Genomic DNA, 25,065 nt, shown 5'->3' with positions numbered 1-25,065 from the left:
GGTACTGTGCAGTGTATATACAGGACAGGAGGAGTGGTACTGTGCAGTGTATATATACAGGACAGGAGGAGTGGCACTGTGCAGTGTATATATACAGGACAGGAGGAGCGGTACTGTGCAGTGTATATATACAGGACAGGAGGAGTGGTACTGTGGAGTGTATATATACAGGACAGGAGGAGTGGTACTGTGCAGTGTATATATACAGGACAGGAGGAGTGGTACTGTGCAGGGTATATATACAGGACAGGAGGAGTGGTACTGTGCAGTGTATATATACAGGACAGGAGGAGTGGTACTGTGCAGTGTATATATACAGGAGGAGCGGTACTGTACATTGTATATATACAAGACAGGGGGAGTGGTACCGTGCAGTGTATATATACAGGACAGGAGGAGTGGTACCGTGCAGTGTATATATACAGGACAGGAGGAGTGGTACCGTGCAGTGTATATATACAGAACAGGAGGAGTGGTAATATGCAGTATATATATACAAGACAGGAGGAGCGGTGCTGTGCAGTGTATATATACAGGACAGGAGGAGTGGTACTGTGCAGTGTATATATACACAGGACAGGAGGAGTGGTACTGTGCAGTGTATATATACAGAACAGGAGGAGTGGTACTGTGCAGTGTATATACAGGACAGGGGAAGTGGTACTGTGCAGTGTATATATACAGGACAGGAGGAGTGGCACTGTGCAGTGTATATATACAGGACAGGAGGAGCGGTACTGTGCAGTGTATATATACAGGACAGGAGGAGTGGTACTGTGGAGTGTATATATACAGGACAGGAGGAGTGGTACTGTGCAGTGTATATATACAGGACAGGAGGAGTGGTACTGTGCAGGGTATATATACAGGACAGGAGGAGTGGTACTGTGCAGTGTATATATACAGGACAGGAGGAGCGGTACTGTACATTGTATATATACAAGACAGGGGGACTGGTACCGTGCAGTGTATATATACAGGACAGGAGGAGTGGTACCGTGCAGTGTATATATACAGGACAGGAGGAGTGGTACCGTGCAGTGTATATATACAGAACAGGAGGAGTGGTAATATGCAGTATATATATACAAGACAGGAGGAGCGGTGCTGTGCAGTGTATATATACAGGACAGGAGGAGTGGTACTGTGCAGTGTATATATACACAGGACAGGAGGAGTGGTACTGTGCAGTGTATATATACAGGACAGGAGGAGTGGTACTGTGCAGTGTATATATACAGGACAGGAGGACTGGTACTGTGCAGTGTATATATACAGGACAAGAGGAGTGGTACTGTGCAGTGTATATATACAGGACAGGAGGAGTGGTATGTGCAGTGTATATATACAGGACAGGAGGAGTGGTACTGTGCAGTGTATATACAGGACAGGAGGAGCGGTGCTGTGCAGTGTATATATACAGGACAGGAGGAGTGGTGCTGTGCAGTGTATATACAGGACAGGAGGAGTGGTGCTGTGCAGTGTATATATACAGGACAGGAGGAGTGGTGCTGTGCAGTGTATATACAGGACAGGAGGAGTGGTGCTGTGCAGTGTATATATACAGGACAGGAGGAGTGGTACTGTGCAGTGTATATATACAGGAGGAGTGGTACCGTGCAGTGTATATATACAGGACAGGAGGAGTGGTACCGTGCAGTGTATATATACAGGACAGGAGGAGTGGTACCGTGCAGTGTATATATACAGGACAGGAGGAGTGGTACCGTGCAGTGTATATATACAGGACAGGAGGAGTGGTAGTGTGCAGTGTATATATACAGGACAGGAGGAGTGGTACCGTGCAGTGTATATATACAATACAGTACGAGTGGTAACATGCAGTGTATATATACAGGACAGGAGGAGTGGTGCTGTGCAATGTATATACAGGACAGGAGGAGTGGTACTGTGCAGTGTATATACAGGACAGGAGGAGTGGTACTGTGCAGTGTATATATACAGGACAGGAGGAGTGGTACTGTGCAGTGTATATACAGGACAGGAGGAGTGGTACCGTGCAGTCTATATATACAGGACAGGAGGAGTGGTACTGTGCAGTGTATATATACAGGACAGGAGGAGCGGTACTGTGCAGTGTATATATACAGGACAGGAGGAGTGGTACTGTGCAGTGTATATATACAGGACAGGAGGAGTGGTACTGTGCAGTTTATATATACAGGAGGAGTTGTACTGTGCAGTGTGTATATACAGGACAGGGGGAGTGGTACTGTGCAGTGTATATATACAGGACAGGAGGAGTGGTACTGTGCAGTGTATATATACAGGACAGGAGGAGTGGTACTGTGCAGGATATATATACAGGACAGGAGGAGTGGTACTGTGCAGTGTATATATACAGGAGGAGTGGTACTGTGCAGTGTATATATACAGGACAGGGGGAGTGGTATTGTGCAGTGTATATATACAATACAGGAGGAGTGGTACTGTGCAGTGTATATATACAGGAGGAGTGGTACTGTGCAGTGTATATATACAGGACAGGAGGAGTGGTACTGTGCAGTGTATATATACAAGACAGGAGGAGTGGCACTGTGCAGTGTATATATACAGGACAGGAGGAGTGGTACTGTGCAGTGTATATACAGGAGAGGAGGAGTGGTACTGTGCTGTGTGTATATACAGGACAGGAGGAGTGGTACTGTGCAGTGTATATATACAGGACAGCAGGAGTGGTACTGTGCAGTGTATATATACAGGACTGGAGGAGTGGTACTGTGCAGTGTATATATAAAGGACAGGAGGAGTGGTACTGTGCAGTGTATATATACAGGACAGGAGGAGTGGTACCGTGCAGTGTATATATACAGGACAGGAGGAGTGGTACCGTGCAGTGTATATATACCGGAGGAGTTGTACTGTGCAGTGTATATATACAGGACAGGAGGAGTGGTACTGTGCAGTGTATATACAGGACAGGAGGAGTGGTACTGTGCAGTGTATATATACAGGACAGGAGGAGTGGTACCGTGCAGTGTATATATACCGGAGGAGTTGTACTGTGCAGTGTGTATATACAGGACAGGGGGAGTGGTACCGTGCAGTGTATATATACAGGACAGGGGGAGTGGTACCGTGCAGTGTATATATACCGGAGGAGTTGTACTGTGCAGTGTGTATATACAGGACAGGAGGAGTGGTGCTGTGCAGTGTATATATACAGGACAGGAGGAGTAGTACTGTGCAGTGTATATATACAGGACAGGAGGAGCGGTACTGTGCGGTGTATATATACAGACAGGAGGAGTGGTACTGTGCAGTGTATATACAGGACAGGAGGAGTGGTACTGTGCAGTGTATATATACAGGAGGAGTGGTACTGTGCAGTGTATATATACAGGACAGGAGGAGTAGTACCGTGCAGTGTATATATACAATACAGGAGGAGTGGTACCGTGCAGTGTATATACAGGACAGGAGGAGTGGTACCGTGCAGTGTATATACAGGACAGGAGGAGTGGTACTGTGCAGTGTATATATACAGGACAGGAGGAGTGGTACTGTGCAGTGTATATATACAGGACAGGATTAGTGGTACTGTGCAGTGTATATATACAGGACAGGAGTAGTGGTACTGTACAGTGTATATATACAGGACAGGAGGAGTGGTACTGTGCAGGATATATATACAGGACAGGAGGAGTGGTACTGTGCAGTGTATATATACAGGAGGAGTGGTATTGTGCAGTGTATATATACAGGACAGGAGGAGTGGTACTGTGCAGGATATATATACAGGACAGGAGGAGTGGTACTGTGCAGTGTATATATACAGGACAGGAGGAGTGATACTGTGCAGTGTATATATACAGGACAGGAGGAGTGGTACTGTGCAGTGTATATATACAGAACAGGAGGAGTGGTACTGTGCAGTGTATATACAGGACAGGAGGAGTGGTATGTGCAGTGTATATATACAGGACAGGAGGAGTGGTACCGTGCAGTTTATATATACAGGAGGAGTGGTACTGTGCAGTGTATATACAGGACAGGAGGAGTGGTACTGTGCAGTGTATATACAGGACAGGAGGAGCGGTGCTGTGCAGTGTATATATACAGGACAGGAGGAGTGGTACTGTGCAGTGTATATATACAGAACAGGAGGAGTGGTACTGTGCAGTGTATATACAGGACAGGGGAAGTGGTACTGTGCAGTGTATATATACAGGACAGGAGGAGTGGCACTGTGCAGTGTATATATACAGGACAGGAGGAGCGGTACTGTGCAGTGTATATATACAGGACAGGAGGAGCGGTACTGTGCAGTGTATATATATATACAGGACAGGGGGAGTGGTACTGTGCAGTGTATATATATATACAGGACAGAAGGAGTGGTACTGTGCAGTGTATATATATATACAGGACAGGGGGAGTGGTACTGTGCAGTGTATATATACAGGACAGGAGGAGTGGTACCGTGCAGTGTATATATACAGGACAGGAGGAGTGGTACCGTGCAGTGTATATATACAGGACAGGAGGAGTGGTACTGTGCAGTGTATATATACAGGACAGGAGGAGTGGTACTGTGCAGTGTATATATACAGGACAGGAGGAGTGGTACTGTGCAGTGTATATATACAGAACAGGAGGAGTGGTACTGTGCAGTGTATATACAGGACAGGGGAAGTGGTACTGTGCAGTGTATATATACAGGACAGGAGGAGTGGCACTGTGCAGTGTATATATATATACAGGACAGGGGGAGTGGTACTGTGCAGTGTATATATACAGGACAGGAGGAGTGGTACCGTGCAGTGTATATATACAGGACAGGAGGAGTGGTACCGTGCAGTGTATATATACAGGACAGGAGGAGTGGTACTGTGCAGTGTATATATACAGGACAGGGGGAGTGGTATTGTGCAGTGTATATATACAGGACAGGAGGAGCGGTACTGTGCAGTGTATATATACAGGACAGGAGGAGTGGTACTGTGCAGTGTATATATACAGGACAGGAGGAGTGGTACTGTGCAGTGTATATATATACAGGACAGGGGGAGTGGTACTGTGCAGTGTATATATACAGGAGGAGTGGTACTGTGCAGTGTATATATACAGGAGGAGTGGTACTGTGCAGTGTATATATACACAGGACAGGAGGAGCGGTACTGTGCAGTGTATATATACAGGACAGGAGGAGTGGTACCGTGCAGTGTATATATACAGGAGGAGTGGTACTGTGCAGTGTATATATACAGGACAGGAGGAGTGGTACCGTGCAGTGTATATACAGGACAGGAGGAGTGGTACTGTGCAGTGTATATACAGTGGGGCAAAAAAGTATTTAGTCAGTCAGCAATAGTGCAAGTTCCACCACTTAAAAAGATGAGAGGCGTCTGTAATTTACATCATAGGTAGACCTCAACTATGGGAGACAAACTGAGAAAAAAAAATCCAGAAAATCACATTGTCTGTTTTTTTAACATTTTTTTTTGCATATTATGGTGGAAAATAAGTATTTGGTCAGAAACAAACAATCAAGATATCTGGCTCTCACAGACCTGTAACTTCTTCTTTAAGAGTCTCCTCTTTCCTCCACTCATTACCTGTAGTAATGGCACCTGTTTAAACGTGTTATCAGTATAAAAAGACACCTGTGCACACCCTCAAAAAGTCTGACTCCAAACTCCACTATGGTGAAGACCAAAGAGCTGTCAAAGGACACCAGAAACAAAATTGTAGCCCTGCACCAGGCTGGGAAGACTGAATCTGCAATAGCCAACCAGCTTGGAGTGAAGAAATCAACAGTGGGAGCAATAATTAGAAAATGGAAGACATACAAGACCACTGATAATCTCCCTCGATCTGGGGCTCCACGAAAAATCCCACCACGTGTGGTCAGAATGATCACAAGAACGGTGAGCAGAAATCCCAGAACCACGCGGGGGGACCTAGTGAATGAACTGCAGAGAGCTGGGACCAATGTAACAAGGCCTACCATAAGTAACACACTACGCCACCATGGACTCAGATCCTGCAGTGCCAGACGTGTCCCACTGCTTAAGCCAGTACATGTCCGGGCCCGTCTGAAGTTTGCTAGAGAGCATTTGGATGATCCAGAGGAGTTTTGGGAGAATGTCCTATGGTCTGATGAAACCAAACTGGAACTGTTTGGTAGAAACACAACTTGTCGTGTTTGGAGGAAAAAGAATACTGAGTTGCATCCATCAAACACCATACCTACTGTAAAGCATGGTGGTGGAAACATCATGCTTTGGGGCTGTTTCTCTGCAAAGGGGCCAGGACGACTGATCCGGGTACATGAAAGAATGAATGGGGCCATGTATCGTGAGATTTTGAGTGCAAACCTCCTTCCATCAGCAAGGGCATTGAAGACGAAACGTGGCTGGGTCTTTCAACATGACAATGATCCAAAGCACACCGCCAGGGCAACGAAGGAGTGGCTTCGTAAGAAGCATTTCAAGGTCCTGGAGTGGCCTAGCCAGTCTCCAGATCTCAACCCTATAGAAAACCTTTGGAGGGAGTTGAAAGTCCATGTTGCCAAGCGAAAAGCCAAAAACATCACTGCTCTAGAGGAGATCTGCATGGAGGAATGGGCCAACATACCAACAACAGTGTGTGGCAACCTTGTGAAGACTTACAGAAAACGTTTGACCTCTGTCATTGCCAACAAAGGATATATTACAAAGTATTGAGATGAAATTTTGTTTCTGACCAAATACTTATTTTCCACCATAATATGCAAATAAAATGTTAAAAAAACAGACAATGTGATTTTCTGGATTTTTTTTTCTCTGTTTGTCTCCCATAGTTGAGGTCTACCTATGATGCAAATTACAGACGCCTCTCATCTTTTTAAGTGGTGGAACTTGCACTATTGCTGACTGACTAAATACTTTTTTGCCCCACTGTATACAGGACAGGAGGAGTGGTATTGTGCAGTGTATATATACAGGACAGGAGGAGTGGTACTGTGCAGTATATATATATATATATATATATATATATATATATATATATATATATATACACAGGAGGAGTGGTACTGTGCAGTGTATATATACAGGACAGGAGGAGCGGTACTGTGCAGTGTATATATACAGGACAGGAGGAGTGGTACTGTGCAGTGTATATATACTGGACAGGGGGAGCGGTACTGTGCAGGATATATATACAGGACAGGAGGAGTGGTACTGTGCAGGATATATATACAGAACAGGAGGAGTGGTACTGTGCAGTGTATATATACAGGACAGGAGGAGCGGTACTGTGCAGGATATATATACAGAACAGGAGGAGTGGTACTGTGCAGTGTATATACAGGACAGGGGGAGTGGTATTGTGCAGTCTATATATACAGGACAGGAGGAGTAGTACTGTGCAGTGTATATATACAGGACAGGAGGAGTGGTACCGTGCAGTGTATATATACAGGACAGGAGGAGTGGTACTGTGCAGTGTATATATACAGGACAGGAGGAGCGGTACTATGCAGTGTATATATACAGGACAGGAGGAGTGGTACTGTGCAGTGTATATATACAGGACAGGGGGAGTGGTACTGTGCAGTGTATATATACAGGACAGGAGGAGTAGTACTGTGCAGTGCATATATATATGACAGGAGGAGTGGTACTGTGCAGTGTATATATACAGGACAGGAGGAGTGGTACTGTGCAGTGTATATATACAGGACAGGAGGAGTAGTACCGTGAAGTGTATATATACAATACAGGAGGAGTGGTACCGTGCAGTGTATATATACAGGACAGGAGGAGCGGTACCGTGCAGTGTATATATACAATACAGTACGAGTGGTAACATGCAGTGTATATATACAGGACAGGAGGAGTGGTGCTGTGCAGTGTATATATACAGGACAGGAGGAGTGGTACTGTGCAGTGTATATACAGGACAGGAGGAGTGGTACTGTGCAGTGTATATATACAGGAGGAGTTGTACTGTGCAGTGTATATATACAGGACAGGAGGAGTGGTACTGTGCAGTGTATATATACAGGACAGGAGGAGTGGTACTGTGCAGTGTATATATACAGGACAGGAGGAGTGGTACTGTGCAGGATATATATATACAGGACAGGAGGAGTGGTACTGTGCAGTGTATATATACAGGAGGAGTGGTACTGTGCAGTGTATATATACAGGACGGGGGAGTGGTATTGTGCAGTGTATATATACAATACAGGAGGAGTGGTACTGTGCAGTGTATATATACAGGACAGGAGGAGTGGTACTGTGCAGTGTATATATACAGGACAGGAGGAGTGGTACCGTGCAGTGTATATATACAGGACAGGAGGAGTGGCACTGTGCATTGTATATATACAAGACAGGAGGAGTGGCACTGTGCAGTGTATATATACAGGACAGGAGGAGAGGTACTGTGCAGTATATATATATAGGACAGGAGGAGTGGTACTGTGCTGTGTGTATATACAGGACAGGAGGAGTGGTACTGTGCAGTGTATATATACAGGACAGCAGGAGTGGTACTGTGCAGTGTATATATACAGGACAGGAGGAGTGGTACTGTGCAGTGTATATATATAGGACAGGAGGAGTGGTACTGTGCTGTGTGTATATACAGGACAGGAGGAGTGGTACTGTGCAGTGTATATATACAGGACAGCAGGAGTGGTACTGTGCACTGTATATATACAGGACAGGAGGAGTGGTACTGTGCAGTGTATATATACAGGACAGGAGGAGTGGTACTGTGCAGTGTATATATACAGGACAGGAGGAGTGATACTGTGCAGTGTATATATACAGGACAGGAGGAGTGGTACTGTGCAGTGTATATATACAGGACAGGGGAAGTGGTACTGTGCAGTGTATATATACAGGACAGGAGGAGTGGTACTGTGCAGTGTATATATACAGGACAGGAGGAGTGGTACTGTGCAGTGTATATATACAGGACAGGAGGAGTGGTACTGTGCAGTGTATATACAGGACAGGAGGAGCGGTACTGTGCAGTGTATATACAGGACAAGAGGAGTGGTACCGTGCAGTGTATATATACAGGAGGAGTGGTACTGTGCAGTGTATATATATATATACAGGACAGGAGGAGCGGTACTGTGCAGTGTGTATATACAGGACAGGAGTGGTACCGTGCAGTGTATATATACAGGAGGAGTGGTACTGTGCAGTGTATATACACAATACAGGAGGAGTGGTACCGTGCAGTGTATATACAGGACAGGAGGAGTGGTACTGTGCAGTGTATATATACAGGACAGGAGGAGTGGTACTGTGCAGTGTATATATACAGGAGAGGAGGATTGGTACTGTGCAGTGTATAAATACAGGACAGGGGGAGTGGTACTGTGCAGTGTATATACAGGACAGGGGGAGTGGTATTGTGCAGTGTATATATACAGGAGAGGAGGAGTGGTACTGTGCAGTGTATATACAGGACAGGAGGAGTGGTATTGTGCAGTGTATATACAGGACAGGAGGAGTGGTACTGTGCAGTGTATATATACAGGACGGGGGAGTGGTATTGTGCAGTGTATATATACAATACAGGAGGAGTGGTACTGTGCAGTGTATATATACAGGACAGGAGGAGTGGTACTGTGCATTGTATATATACAAGACAGGAGGAGTGGCACTGTGCAGTGTATATATACAGGACAGGAGGAGAGGTACTGTGCAGTATATATATATAGGACAGGAGGAGTGGTACTGTGCTGTGTGTATATACAGGACAGGAGGAGTGGTACTGTGCAGTGTATATATACAGGACAGCAGGAGTGGTACTGTGCAGTGTATATATACAGGACAGGAGGAGTGGTACTGTGCAGTGTATATATAAAGGACAGGAGGAGTGGTACTGTGCAGTGTATATATATAGGACAGGAGGAGTGGTACTGTGCTGTGTGTATATGCAGGACAGGAGGAGTGGTACTGTGCAGTGTATATATACAGGACAGGAGGAGTGGTACTGTGCATTGTATATATACAAGACAGGAGGAGTGGCACTGTGCAGTGTATATATACAGGACAGGAGGAGAGGTACTGTGCAGTATATATATATAGGACAGGAGGAGTGGTACTGTGCTGTGTGTATATACAGGACAGGAGGAGTGGTACTGTGCAGTGTATATATACAGGACAGCAGGAGTGGTACTGTGCAGTGTATATATACAGGACAGGAGGAGTGGTACTGTGCAGTGTATATATAAAGGACAGGAGGAGTGGTACTGTGCAGTGTATATATATATAGGACAGGAGGAGTGGTACTGTGCTGTGTGTATATGCAGGACAGGAGGAGTGGTACTGTGCAGTGTATATATACAGGACAGCAGGAGTGGTACTGTGCACTGTATATATACAGGAGAGGAGGAGTGGTACTGTGCAGTGTATATATACAGGACAGGAGGAGTGGTACTGTGCAGTGTATATATACAGGACAGGAGGAGTGATACTGTGCAGTGTATATATACAGGACAGGAGGAGTGGTACTGTGCAGTGTATATATACAGGACAGGGGAAGTGGTACTGTGCAGTGTATATATACAGGACAGGAGGAGTGGTACTGTGCAGTGTATATATACAGGACAGGAGGAGTGGTACTGTGCAGTGTATATATACAGGACAGGAGGAGTGGTACTGTGCAGTGTATATACAGGAGAGGAGGAGTGGTACTGTGCAGTGTGTATATACAGGACAGGAGTGGTACCGTGCAGTGTATATATACAGGAGGAGTGGTACCGTGCAGTGTATATACAGGACAGGAGGAGTGGTACTGTGCAGTGTATATATACAGGACAGGAGGAGCGGTACTGTGCAGTGTATATATACAGGAGGAGTGGTACTGTGCAGTGTATATATACAGGAGAGGAGGAGTGGTACTGTGCAGTGTATATATACAGGAGAGGAGGAGTGGTACTGTGCAGTGTATATACAGGACAGGAGGAGTGGTACTGTGCAGTGTATATATACAGGACAGGAGGAGTAGTACTGTGCAGTGTATATATACAGGACAGGAGGAGTAATACCGTGCAGTGTATATATACAATACAGGAGGAGTGGTACCGTGCAGTGTATATACAGGACAGGAGGAGTGGTACCGTGCAGTGTATATATACAGGACAGGGGGAGTGGTACTGTGCAGTGTATATATACAGGACAGGAGGAGTGGTACTGTGCAGTGTATATATACAGGACAGGAGGAGTGGTACTGTGCAGTGTATATATACAGGACAGGAGGAGTAGTACCGTGCAGTGTATATATACAATACAGGAGGAGTGGTACCGTGCAGTGTATATACAGGACAGGAGGAGTGGTACCGTGCAGTGTATATACAGGACAGGAGGAGTGGTACCAGGCAGTGTATATATTCAGGACAGGAGGAGTGGTACTGTGCAGTGTATATACAGGACAGGAGGAGTGGTACCAGGCAGTGTATATATTCAGGACAGGAGGAGTGGTACTGTGCAGTGTATATATACAGGACAGGAGGAGTGGTACTGTGCAGTGTATATATACAGGACAGGAGGAGTGGTACTGTGCAGTGTATATATACAGGACAGGAGGAGTGGTATTGTGCAGTGTATATACAGGACAGGAGGAGTGGTACCGGGCAGTGTATATATACAGGACAGGAGGAGTGGTACTGTGCAGTGTATATATATACAGGACAGGAGGAGTGGTGCTGTGCAGTGTATATATACAGGACAGGAGGAGTGGTACTGTGCAGTGTATATATAAGGACAGGAGGAGTAGTACTGTGCAGTGCATATATATATGACAGGAGGAGTGGTACTGTGCAGTGTATATATACAGGACAGGAGGAGTAGTACTGTGCAGTGTATATATACAGGACAGGAGGAGAGGTACTGTGCAGTGTATATATACAGGACAGGAGGAGTGGTACTGTGTAGTGTATATATACAGGACAGGAGGAGTAGTACTGTGCAGTGTATATATACAGGACAGGAGGAGTGGTACTGTGCAGTGTATATATACAGGACAGGAGGAGTGGTACTGTGCAGTGTATATATACAGGACAGGAGAAGTGGTACTGTGCAGTGTATATATACAGGAGGAGTGGTACTGTGCAGTGTATATATACAGGACAGGAGGAGCGGTACTGTGCAGTGTATATATACAGGACAGGAGGAGCGGTACTGTGCAGTGTATATATACAGGACAGGAGGAGCGGTACTGTGCAGTGTATATATACAGGACAGGAGGAGCGGTACTGTGCAGTGTATATATACAGGACAGGAGGAGCGGTACTGTGCAGTGTATATATACAGGACAGGAGGAGTGGTACTGTGCAGTGTATATATACAGGACAGGAGGAGTGGTACTGTGCAGTGTATATTTACAGGACAGGAGGAGTGGTACTGTGCAGTGTATATATACAGGACAGGAGGAGTGGTACTGTGCAGTGTATATATACAGGACAGGAGGAGTGGTACTGTGCAGTGTATATATACAGGACAGGAGGAGTGGTACTGTGTAGTGTATATATACAGGACAGGAGGAGTGGTACTGTGCAGTGTATATATACAGGACAGGAGGAGTGGTACTGTGCAGTGTATATATACAGGACAGGAGGAGTGGTACTGTGCAGTGTATATATACAGGACAGGAGGAGTGGTACTGTGCAGTGTATATATACAGGACAGGAGGAGTGGTACTGTGCAGTGTATATATACAGGACAGGAGGAGTGGTACTGTGTAGTGTATATATACAGGACAGGAGGAGTGGTACTGTGCAGTGTATATATACAGGACAGGAGGAGTGGTACTGTGCAGTGTATATATACAGGACAGGCGGAGTGGTATTGTGCAGTGTATATACAGGACAGGAGGAGTGGTACCGGGCAGTGTATATATACAGGACAGGAGGAGTGGTACTGTGCAGTGTATATATATACAGGACAGGAGGAGTGGTGCTGTGCAGTGTATATATACAGGACAGGAGGAGTGGTACTGTGCAGTGTATATATAAGGACAGGAGGAGTAGTACTGTGCAGTGCATATATATATGACAGGAGGAGTGGTACTGTGCAGTGTATATATACAGGACAGGAGGAGTAGTACTGTGCAGTGTATATATACAGGACAGGAGGAGAGGTACTGTGCAGTGTATATATACAGGACAGGAGGAGTGGTACTGTGTAGTGTATATATACAGGACAGGAGGAGTAGTACTGTGCAGTGTATATATACAGGACAGGAGGAGTGGTACTGTGCAGTGTATATATACAGGACAGGAGGAGTGGTACTGTGCAGTGTATATATACAGGACAGGAGAAGTGGTACTGTGCAGTGTATATATACAGGAGGAGTGGTACTGTGCAGTGTATATATACAGGACAGGAGGAGCGGTACTGTGCAGTGTATATATACAGGACAGGAGGAGCGGTACTGTGCAGTGTATATATACAGGACAGGAGGAGCGGTACTGTGCAGTGTATATATACAGGACAGGAGGAGCGGTACTGTGCAGTGTATATATACAGGACAGGAGGAGCGGTACTGTGCAGTGTATATATACAGGACAGGAGGAGTGGTACTGTGCAGTGTATATATACAGGACAGGAGGAGTGGTACTGTGCAGTGTATATTTACAGGACAGGAGGAGTGGTACTGTGCAGTGTATATATACAGGACAGGAGGAGTGGTACTGTGCAGTGTATATATACAGGACAGGAGGAGTGGTACTGTGCAGTGTATATATACAGGACAGGAGGAGTGGTACTGTGCAGTGTATATATACAGGACAGGAGGAGTGGTACTGTGCAGTGTATATATACAGGACAGGAGGAGTAGTACTGTGCAGTGTATATATACAGGACAGGAGGAGTGGTACTGTGCAGTGTATATATACAGGACAGGAGGAGTGGTACTGTGCAGTGTATATATACAGGACAGGAGAAGTGGTACTGTGCAGTGTATATATACAGGAGGAGTGGTACTGTGCAGTGTATATATACAGGACAGGAGGAGTGGTACTGTGCAGTGTATATATACAGGACAGGAGGAGTGGTACTGTGTAGTGTATATATACAGGACAGGAGGAGTGGTACTGTGCAGTGTATATATACAGGACAGGAGGAGTGGTACTGTGCAGTGTATATATACAGGACAGGAGGAGTGGTACTGTGCAGTGTATATATACAGGACAGGAGGAGTGGTACTGTGCAGTGTATATATACAGGACAGGAGGAGTGGTACTGTGCAGTGTATATATACAGGACAGGAGGAGTGGTACTGTGTAGTGTATATATACAGGACAGGAGGAGTGGTACTGTGCAGTGTATATATACAGGACAGGAGGAGTGGTACTGTGCAGTGTATATATACAGGACAGGAGGAGTGGTACTGTGCAGTGTATATATACAGGACAGGAGGAGTGGTACTGTGCAGTGTATATATACAGGACAGGAGGAGTGGTACTGTGTAGTGTATATATACAGGACAGGAGGAGTAGTACTGTGCAGTGTATATATACAGGACAGGAGGAGTGGTACTGTGCAGTGTATATATACAGGACAGGAGGAGTGGTACTGTGCAGTGTATATATACAGGACAGGAGAAGTGGTACTGTGCAGTGTATATATACAGGAGGAGTGGTACTGTGCAGTGTATATATACAGGACAGGAGGAGTGGTACTGTGCAGTGTATATATACAGGACAGGAGGAGTGGTACCGTGCAGTGTATATATACAGGAGGAGTGGTACCGTGCAGTGTATATATGCAGGAAAGGAGGAGTGGTGCTCTGTAGTGTATATATACAGGAGGAGTGGTACTGTGCAGTGTGTATATACAGGAGGAGCGGTACTGTGCAGTGTATATATACAGGACAGGAGGAGTGGTACTGTGTAGTGTATATATACAGGACAGGAGGAGTGGTATTGTGCAGTGTATATACAGGACAGGAGTAGTGGTACCGGGCAGTGTATATATACAGGAGGAGTGGTACTGTGCAGTGTATATATACAGGACAGGAGGAGTGGTACCGTGCAGTGTATATACAGGACAGGAGGAGTGGTACCGTGCAGTGTATATACAGGACAGGAGGAGTGGTACCAGGCAGTGTATATATTCAGGACAGGAGGAGTGGTACTGTGCAGTGTATATATACAGGACAGGAGGAGTGGTACTGTGCAGTGTATATATACAGGACAGGAGGAGTGGTACTGTGCAGTGTATATATACAGGACAGGAGGAGTGGTATTGTGCAGTGTATATACAGGACAGGAGGAGTGGTACCGGGCAGTGTATATATACAGGACAGGAGGAGTGGTACTGTGCAGTGTATATATACAGGAGGAGTGGTACCGTGCAGTTTATATATACAGGACAGGAGGAGTGGTACTGTGCAGTGTATATATACAGGAGGAGTGGTACTGTGCAGTATATATACCGGACAGGAGGAGTGGTACTGTGCAGTGTATATATACAGGACAGGCGGAGCGGTACTGTGCAGTGTATATATACAGGACAGGAGGAGCGGTACTGTGCAGTGTATATATACAGGACAGGAGGAGTGGTACTGTGCAGTTTATATATACAATACAGGAGGAGTGGTACCATGCAGTGTATATATACAGGACAGGAGGAGTGGTACTGTGCAGTGTATATATACAATACAGGAGGAGTGGTACCGTGCAATGTATATACAGGACAGGAGGAGTGGTGCTGTGCAGTGTATATATACAGGAGGAGTGGTACTGTGCAGTGTATATACAGGACAGGGGGAGTGGTACTGCGCAGTGTATATACAGGACAGGAGGAGTGGTGCTGTGCAGTGTATATATACAGGAGGAGTGGTACTGTGCAGTGTATATACAGGACAGGGGGAGTGGTACTGCGCAGTGTATATATACAGGAGGAGTGGTACTGTGCAGTGTATATACAGGACAGGGGGAGTGGTACTGCGCAGTGTATATACAGGACAGGGGGAGTGGTACTGTGCAGTGTATATATACAATACAGGAGGAGTGGTACCGTGCAGTGTATATACAGGACAGGAGGAGTGATAATGTACAGTGTATATATACAGGACAGGAGGAGTGATAATGTACAGTGTATATATACAGGACAGGAGGAGTGGTACTGTGCAGTGTATATATACAGGACAGGAGGAGTGATAATGTACAGTGTATATATACAGGACAGGAGGAGTGGTACTGTGCAGTGTATATATACAGGACAGGAGGAGTGGTACTGTGCAGTGTATATATACAGGAGGAGTGGTACTGTGCAGGATATATATACAGGACAGGATGAGCGGTACTGTGCAGTGTATATATACAGGACAGGAGGAGTGGTACTGTGCAGTGTATATATACAGGAGGAGTGGTACTGTGCAGTGTATATATACAGGAGGAGTGGTACTGTGCAGTGTATATATACACAGGACAGGAGGAGCGGTACTGTGCAGTGTATATATACAGGAGGAGCAGTACTGTGCAGTGTATATACAGGACAGGAGGAGTGGTGCTGTGCAGTGTATATATACAGGAGGAGTGGTACTGTGCAGTGTATATACAGGACAGGGGGAGTGGTACTGCGCAGTGTATATACAGGACAGGGGGAGTGGTACTGTGCAGTGTATATATACAATACAGGAGGAGTGGTACCGTGCAGTGTATATACAGGACAGGAGGAGTGATAATGTACAGTGTATATATACAGGACAGGAGGAGTGATAATGTACAGTGTATATATACAGGACAGGAGGAGTGGTACTGTGCAGTGTATATATACAGGACAGGAGGAGTGGTACTGTGCAGTGTATATATACAGGACAGGAGGAGTGATAATGTACAGTGTATATATACAGGACAGGAGGAGTGGTACTGTGCAGTGTATATATACAGGAGGAGTGGTACTGTGCAGTGTATATATACAGGAGGAGTGGTACTGTGCAGTGTATATATACAGGACAGGAGGAGCGGTACTGTGCAGTGTATATATACAGGACAGGAGGAGTGGTACTGTGCAGTGTATATATACAGGAGGAGTGGTACTGTGCAGTGTATATATACAGGAGGAGTGGTACTGTGCAGTGTATATATACACAGGACAGGAGGAGCGGTACTGTGCAGTGTATATATACAGGACAGGAGGAGTGGTACCGTGCAGTGTATATATACAGGACAGGGGGAGTGGTACTGCGCAGTGTATATATACAGGACAGGGGGAGTGGTACTGCGCAGTGTGTATATACAGGACAGGGGGAGTGGTACTGTGCAGTGTATATATACAGGACAGGGGGAGCGGTACTGTGCAGTGTATACAGGACAGGGGGAGCGGTACTGTGCAGTGTATATACAGGACAGGAGGAGCGGTACTGTGCAGTGTATATACAGGACAGGAGGAGTGGTACTGTGCAATGTATATACAGGACAGGAGGACTGGTACTGTGCAGTGTATATATACAGGACAAGAGGAGTGGTACTGTGCAGTGTATATATACAGGACAGGGGGAGTGGTACTGTGCAGTGTATATACAGGACAGCAGGAGTGGTACTGTGCAGTGTATATACAGGACAGGAGGAGTGGTACCGGGCAGTGTATATATACAGGACAGGAGGAGTGGTACCGGGCAGTGTATATATACAGGACAGGAGGAGTGGTACCGGGCAGTGTATATATACAGGACAGGAGGAGTGTTATTGTTTAGTGTATATATACAACTAGATTGTGGCCCGATTCTAACGCCTCGGGTATTCTAGAATATGCATGTCCCCGTAGTATATGGACAATGATGATTCCAGAATTCGCGGCAGACTGTGCCAGTCGCTGATTGGTCGAGGCAACCTTTATGACATCATCGTCGCCATGGCAACCATTATGACATCTACGTCGATACTGTGCCCGTCGCTGAATCAGAAACGTGAGATGTCTACGTCCTTTATGACATCATCGTCGCTGTGCCCGTTGCTGATTGGTCGAGGCCTGGCGGCCTCGACCAATCAGAGACGCGGGATTTCTACGTCGATGCTGTGCTGGTCTCTGATTGGTCGAGGCCTGGCGGCCTCGACCAATCAGAGAGCCGGGATTTCCAGGACAGACAGAAAGACAGACAGACAGACGGAAAAACCCTTAGACAATTATATATATAGATACAGGAGGATTGGTACCGTGCAGTGTATATATACAGGACAGGAGGAGTGGTACTGTGCAGTGTATATATACAGGACAGGAGGAGTGGTGCTGTGCAGTGTACATATACAGGACAGGAGGAGTGGTGCTGTGCAGTGTATATATACAGGAGGAGCGGTACCGTGCAGTGTATATATACAGGAGGAGTGGTACTGTGCAGTGTATATACAGGACAGGAGGAGCGGTGCTGTGCAGTGTATATATACAGGACAGGAGGAGTGGTACTGTGCAGTGTATATATACAGGACAGGAGGAGTGGTACTGTGCAGTGTATATATACACAGGACAGGAGGAGCGGTACCGTGCAGTGTATATATACAGGACAGGAGGAGTGGTACTGTGCAGTGTGTATATATACAGGACAGGAGGAGCGGTACTGTGCAGTGTATATATACAGGACAGGAGGAGTGGTACTGTGCAGTGTATATATACATGACAGGAGGAGTGGTACTGTGTGTCACGATATGGTATGAAATATCACATAAGTTTAGTTGCTCGTCAGCCCATGAGGTGGGCTAAACCCCCCCCTTCACTAGCTGACTCTACTTGTTTCTCTCTGGGGTACGGACTGGATGCTAGAAGGGGGTTTTATTGCTCTGGGGTCGTAAATTCCAGGCTCAGAGGAAAGTCCCTCACCCCTCCCACATTCTCTAGTTCAAACTGGAAAAGTGGCTCCAGGATTCAGGAAAGATTCTTTGTTTAGTTTTTGTTAGATATTAGGCAAACGATTTAAGCTAGGAACATGAAAATATATATTCGTAGTCTCACTCGGTGTATCTACACCTCCCATGAAACTCGGGTTTCTAACTCCGTCTGGTAAAGAAGTAGGGTTTTCTCTGTAAATATGTATCCCAGATAGGACATATTTGATCTCATTAGAATGCTCACGTTAATCTGAGATGAATGATAGGTTTGGTCTGACTCTGACATGTTTTGTAGTGAAGTTATAGAAATCAGAGAGAATAGTTTAAAGTTTAGGCAGAATGTAGAGAGAGGAGGGTCTGGATAAGCCAGCCTTTCTGTGATGTCACAGCCTTAATGTTTTAAGTGTCTGGAAGGCTCTGAGGAGGCACTTGCTGCTTGATTTCTTGTCTTGTCCTGGAAGAGCCCTGCTCACGTCCAAATGAGCTGGGACGTATGGGAAAAACTGCCCTAGCCTGGTTGCCTGTCATGCTTTGAACATGTAAGTGTTGCTTTTTCTCATTTATTCCCTTTATGTTATAATTACCCTTGTACATATTTGCAATTGTCTCATTTGTAACTTCTTTATAAAATATTTTTGATAAAGCACTGCCTAATTAATTTCAATGGAATATACTATTATATATTAGTTCGTTCATCCATGCTCTAAACTTACCCTGTCTTCTGAAGGGAAATACGCTACTGTTACTGTTGTGTTGGGTTAGCTTCGGACCCGCTTAATCGAAGCTGGTGGCAGCGAAAGTGCGCTGACTGTTGGATTATGCTGAAGCAACTGCGGGTTTGATAATTATTGTTCCTGCCCGAGTGGGAGTAGTTTACCGCGTCGCTGCAGCGTGCCCAATAGCCAGTACATAGCAGGCAGCCTTCCTGGCGACTAATTACCCAGGGTGCAGTACCTAATCTGACCTGAGAGTAAGGGGGGGCGCCAGAGAGCTGCAAGTGTTAAGTGGAACTGTAAGCGGGATATACATAAATCCCTGCAGTTCGTGGTATATAGAAAAGCAGTGGGATACCTAGAATAAGCCCCTGCTGTAAACTAAGAGGTCAATAGCCTTGTGTGTGGTTTTTCATCACATCGTGGAGTGGAGGGATAACTAAGATAAGCCCCCCTGCACATGTGATAGCCGTCTGTTGGCCTAAAGTCGCCCCGACCCGTGACGTAGGGGTGACGGTCACGGTGTGAATCCTGACCCATTTGTGACAGCGGTCAGGGGAATCGTGACACTGTGCAGTGTATATATACAGGAGGAGTGGTACTGTGCAGTGTATATATACAGGAGGAGTGCTACTGTGCAGTGTATATACAGTACAGGAGGAGTGGTACTGTGCAGTGTATATACAGGACAGGAGGAGTGGTACTGTGCAGTGTATATACAGGACAGGAGGAGTGGTACTGTGCAGTGTATATATACAGGACAGGAGGAGCGGTACTGTGCAGTGTATATATACAGGACAGGAGGAGCGGTACTGTGCAGTGTATATATACAGGACAGAAGGAGCGGTACTGTGCAGTGTATATATACAGGACAGAAGGAGTGGTACTGTGCAGTGTATATATACAGGAGGAGTGGTACTGTGCAGTGTATATATACAGGACAGGAGGAGTGGTACCGTGCAGTGTATATATACAGGACAGGAGGAGTGGTACCGTGCAGTGTATATATACAGGAGGAGTGGTACCGTGCAGTGCATATATACAGGACAGGATATATATACATACATAATAAGAATAGATACTGAGAATTCCACCATTTATACAGGACAGAAGTATACACAGCTCCACAATATATGCTAGAATCTATTATATACACAGCTCCATGTTATATACCGTGGTAAGGAATATAGAGCGGTGTATATACTATATAGTGTAGAGATGTGGCAGTGAATATAGTGTGAATTCCACACTATATACACAGCACCATACTATATACATATTTCTACACTATATATACAGACAAATCTGCAATATAATTAAGACTGCATTTACTGTATGATGCATATATCACATAGGAGGCACTGCGACTGCTCAATACATATCACATTGAAACTACTGTATATACAATATATAGTGGATACTGCGACTGCTGTGCATAGTTGTAGTATCACCTTTATATTGTACTAGATGGTGGCCCGATTCTAACGCATCGGGTATTCTAGAATATGTATGTAGTTTATTTATGAAGATTTTAGAATAATACATTGAATACACAGGATTCGGCTGGCCACGACCAATTAGCGAAGCGTGGTTCAAATCATATACTACTATATACTGCGTGGCTGTGCTATATACAGTTAGGGCCAGAAATATTTGGACAGTGACACAAGTTTTGTTATTTTAGCTGTTTACAAAAACATGTTCAGAAATACAATTATATATATAATATGGGCTGAAAGTGCACACTCCCAGCTGCAATATGATAGTTTCCACATCCAAATCGGAGAAAGGGTTTAGGAATCATAGCTCTGTAATGCATAGCGTCCTCTTTTTCAAGGGACCAAAAGTAATTGGACAATGGACTCTAAGGGCTGCAATTAACTCTGAAGGCGTCTCCCTCGTTAACCTGTAATCAATGAAGTAGTTAAAAGGTCAGGGGTGGATTCCAGGTGTGTGGTTTTGCATTTGGAAGCTGTTGCTGTGAGCAGACAACATGCGGTCAAAGGAACTCTCAATTGAGGTGAAGCAGAACATCCTGAGGCTGAAAAAAAAGAAAAAATCCATCAGAGATAGCAGACATGCTTGGAGTAGCAAAATCAACAGTTGGGTACATTCTGAGAAAAAAGGAATTGACTGGTGAGCTTGGGAACTCAAAAAGGCCTGGGCGTCCACGGATGACAACAGTGGTGGATGATCGCCGCATACTTAATTTGGTGAAGAAGAACCCGTTCACAACATCAACTGAAGTCCAGAACACTCTCAGTGAAGTAGGTGTATCTGTCTCTAAGTCAACAGTAAAGAGAAGACTCCATGACAGTAAATACAAAGGGTTCACATCTAGATGCAAACCATTCATCAATACCAAAAATAGACAGAAAAACACCTCAAGAAGCCAGCTCAGTTCTGGAAAAGTATTCTATGGACAGATGAGACAAAGATCAACCTGTACCAGAATGATGGGAAGAAAAAAGTTTGGAGAAGAAAGGGAACGGCACATGATCCAAGGCACACCACATCCTCTGTAAAACATGGTGGAGGCAACGTGATGGCATGGGCATGCATGGCTTTCAATGGCACTGGGTCACTTGTGTTTATTGATGACATAAGAGCAGACAAGAGTAGCCGGATGAATTCTGAAGTGTATCGGGATATACTTTCAGCCCAGATTCAGCCAAATGCTGCAAAGTTGATTGGACGGCGCTTCATAGTACAGATGGACAATGACCCCAAGCATACAGCCAAAGCTACCCAGGAGTTCATGAGTGCCCAAAAGTGGAACATTCTGCAATGGCCAAGTCAATCTCCAGATCTAAACCCAATTGAGCATGCATTTCACTTGCTCAAATCCAGACTTAAGACGGAAAGACCCACAAACAAGCAAGACCTGAAGGCTGCGGCTGTAAAGGCCTGGCAAAGCATTAAGAAGGAGGAAACCCAGCGTTTGGTGATGTCCATGGGTTCCAGACTTAAGGCAGTGATTGCCTCCAAAGGATTTGCAACAAAATATTGAAAATAAAAATATTTTGTTTGGGTTATGTTTATTTGTCCAATTACTTTTGACCTCCTAAAATGTGGAGTGTTTGTAAAGAAATGTGTACAATTCCTACATTTTCCATCAGATATTTTTGTTCAACCCTTCAAATTAAACGTTACAATCTGCACTTGAATTCTGTTGTAGAGGTTTCATTTCAAATCCAATGTGGTGGCATGCAGAGCCCAACTCGCGAAAATTGTGTCACTGTCCAAATATTTCTGGCCCTAACTGTACTCCGTGGGCTGTGTTATATACTACGTGGCTGTGCTATATACTCCGTGGGCTGTCCTATATACTACTACTGTATTCTGTGATATTTTCCCATATGAAGAGCCATCAGAACAGGCTTTATTTTAATGGAGCGGAGATCGAGCATGTCCACCTCAGCTCCATTCAAGGTTCTCGGGCTCCAGAGCCCTGTTTTCGGAATTGCTGGGAGTCCCAGGGGTTGGACCCCAAACGTTGCCTATTGTAACTTAATATAATGGAAATAACCTCGTGGGCTATGCTATATACTACGTGGGCTGTTATACACTACGTGGGCTGTGTTATACACTATGTGGGCTGTGTTATACACTACGTGGGCTGTGTTATATACTGCGTGGGCTGTGCTATACACTACGTGGGCTGTGTTATACACTACGTGGGCTGTGTTATACACTACGTGGGCTGTGTTATACACTACGTGGGTTGTGTTATACACTACGTGGGCTCTTATACTGCATGCGTGGGCTGTTATATACTACGTGAGCTGTGTTATATGCTACGTGGGCTGTTATAAACTACGTGGCTGTGTTATATGCTATGTGGGCTGTTATAAACTACATGGCTGTGTTATATGCTATGTAGGCTGTTATACACTCCGTGGGCTGTGCTATATACTGCGTGGCTGTGCTGTATACTCCGTGGGCTGTGTTATATACTACGAGGCTGTGCTATATACTCCGTGGGCTATCCTATATACTACGTGGCTGTGCTATGTACTACATGGCTGTGCTATTTACTACGTGGGCTGTTATATACTATGTGGCTGTGCTATATACTACGTGGCTGGCCGCGAACAATCAGCGACAGGCGCAGTCCAGCCGCAAATTGGCGCGGGATTTGAACCACGCTTCACTTATTGGTCGCGGCCAGCCGAATCCTGTGTATTCAATGTATTATTCTAAAATCTTCATAAATAAACTACATACATATTCTAGAACAGGGGTCCCCAACTCCAGTCCTCAAGGCCCACCAACATGTCATGTTTTCAGGATTTCCTTAGTCTTGCCCAGGTAATAATTGCATCACCTGTGCAATGCAAAGGAAATCCTGAAAACATGACCTGTTGGTGGGCCTTGAGGACTGGAGTTGGGGACCCCTGTTCTAGAATACCCGATGCGTTTGAATTGGGCCACCATCTAGTATAATATAAACAAGAGTTTTGCTTTTATTTGGGGAGAGACAAAGCCGGACACATGTTTTTTTCTATTGAACGTCGCTAATCCTAGGAGAGAAATTCTTCAAGCAGTGGATGTCAAATTTTTCTGTCTCGACTTTTATTCTGTGATATTTTCCCATATGAAGACGAGCCATCAGAACAGGATTTATTTTAATGGAGCGGAGATCGAGCATGTCCACCTCAGCTCCATTCAAGGTTCTCGGAATTGCCGGGAGTCCCAGGGGTTGGACCCCAAACGTTGCCTATTGTAACTTAATATAATGGAAATAACCCTTTTAATGATCAAATAAATCACCCATGATTTTATCAGAGAGCTCATCTAAAGAATACGAACGTTACGCTCCTAGATTTATGTGAATTACAAGAACGAGCTGCCAATTTACCAATCTTCATATCGCTTTCTTGGTCCGCCGGAACCTCCTTGAAGTAGAAGGGCGTCACGTCGCTCCACATACGATACGCTTCCGCTATGCCTTTTCTGGTATCGCTCTCATTAATTAAATTCCTTGGAAATGACACAATTCTGAAAAAAAAAAATGCAGAAAAAAAAAAGTTGATGAATATTAGAAAAAAAAAATCTGAACGTTTATGTCCGAGTCTGCAACTGCCAAATAAAAAAATAAACATGAAGCAAATTTGCAAATCGTTCTGATTCAAATAGGGTTAATGGCAGGTCCATTGTGCTGACCCAAAAGAGAAAGTGCAGCTGTAAGGGGGGCGCAACTCTTCATGGGCGAGAGATTGACTTCAAGTGCCCGGGCACGCTACATGAAAGACACGGTCCTGGCTGGGTGTGTAGACTTGTGCTGTGGGGGCGCTACGCCTGTGTAGGCCACACATGTTGCCATTGGCTTTGGCTGGCCAGGACCTGATGACGACTACTTTCCACAATGAGTCCACCAGTTCACTTTAGACAACAGTACTTTACTCAACAGTTCCGCATCATCAACTTTAGCTTAGAGAGAATCTGCCCAGAAAAGTCGGCTCAGTTCACGTACCAGTCTGTCTCGACCCGTTACTTTAGTGGCAGGGCCCCAAACCTCAAAAGTCTCATACTCAAGACCCTTGTGTT

The 25,065-nt window shown here is 45.3% G+C and overlaps 1 protein-coding gene across 4 annotated transcripts in view; it reads right to left on the bottom strand.

Moving 5' to 3' along the window:
- Positions 1–25,065, bottom strand: part of MMP23B (matrix metallopeptidase 23B) — a 73,274-nt gene that overhangs the window by 36,540 nt on the left and 11,669 nt on the right. For all 4 annotated transcript variants that reach the window (XM_069742462.1, XM_069742461.1, XM_069742463.1 and 1 more), the window contains one exon: positions 24,377–24,516. In XM_069742462.1, the coding sequence (XP_069598563.1) occupies positions 24,377–24,516 (140 nt within the window). The remainder of the gene's footprint in view (positions 1–24,376; positions 24,517–25,065) is intronic.

This window comes from Ranitomeya imitator, chromosome 10 (assembly GCF_032444005.1).
Source record: "Ranitomeya imitator isolate aRanImi1 chromosome 10, aRanImi1.pri, whole genome shotgun sequence".
In the NCBI taxonomy this organism is placed as follows: Eukaryota; Metazoa; Chordata; class Amphibia; order Anura; family Dendrobatidae; genus Ranitomeya; species Ranitomeya imitator.
This window is presented reverse-complemented; position numbering and strand designations above follow the sequence as displayed.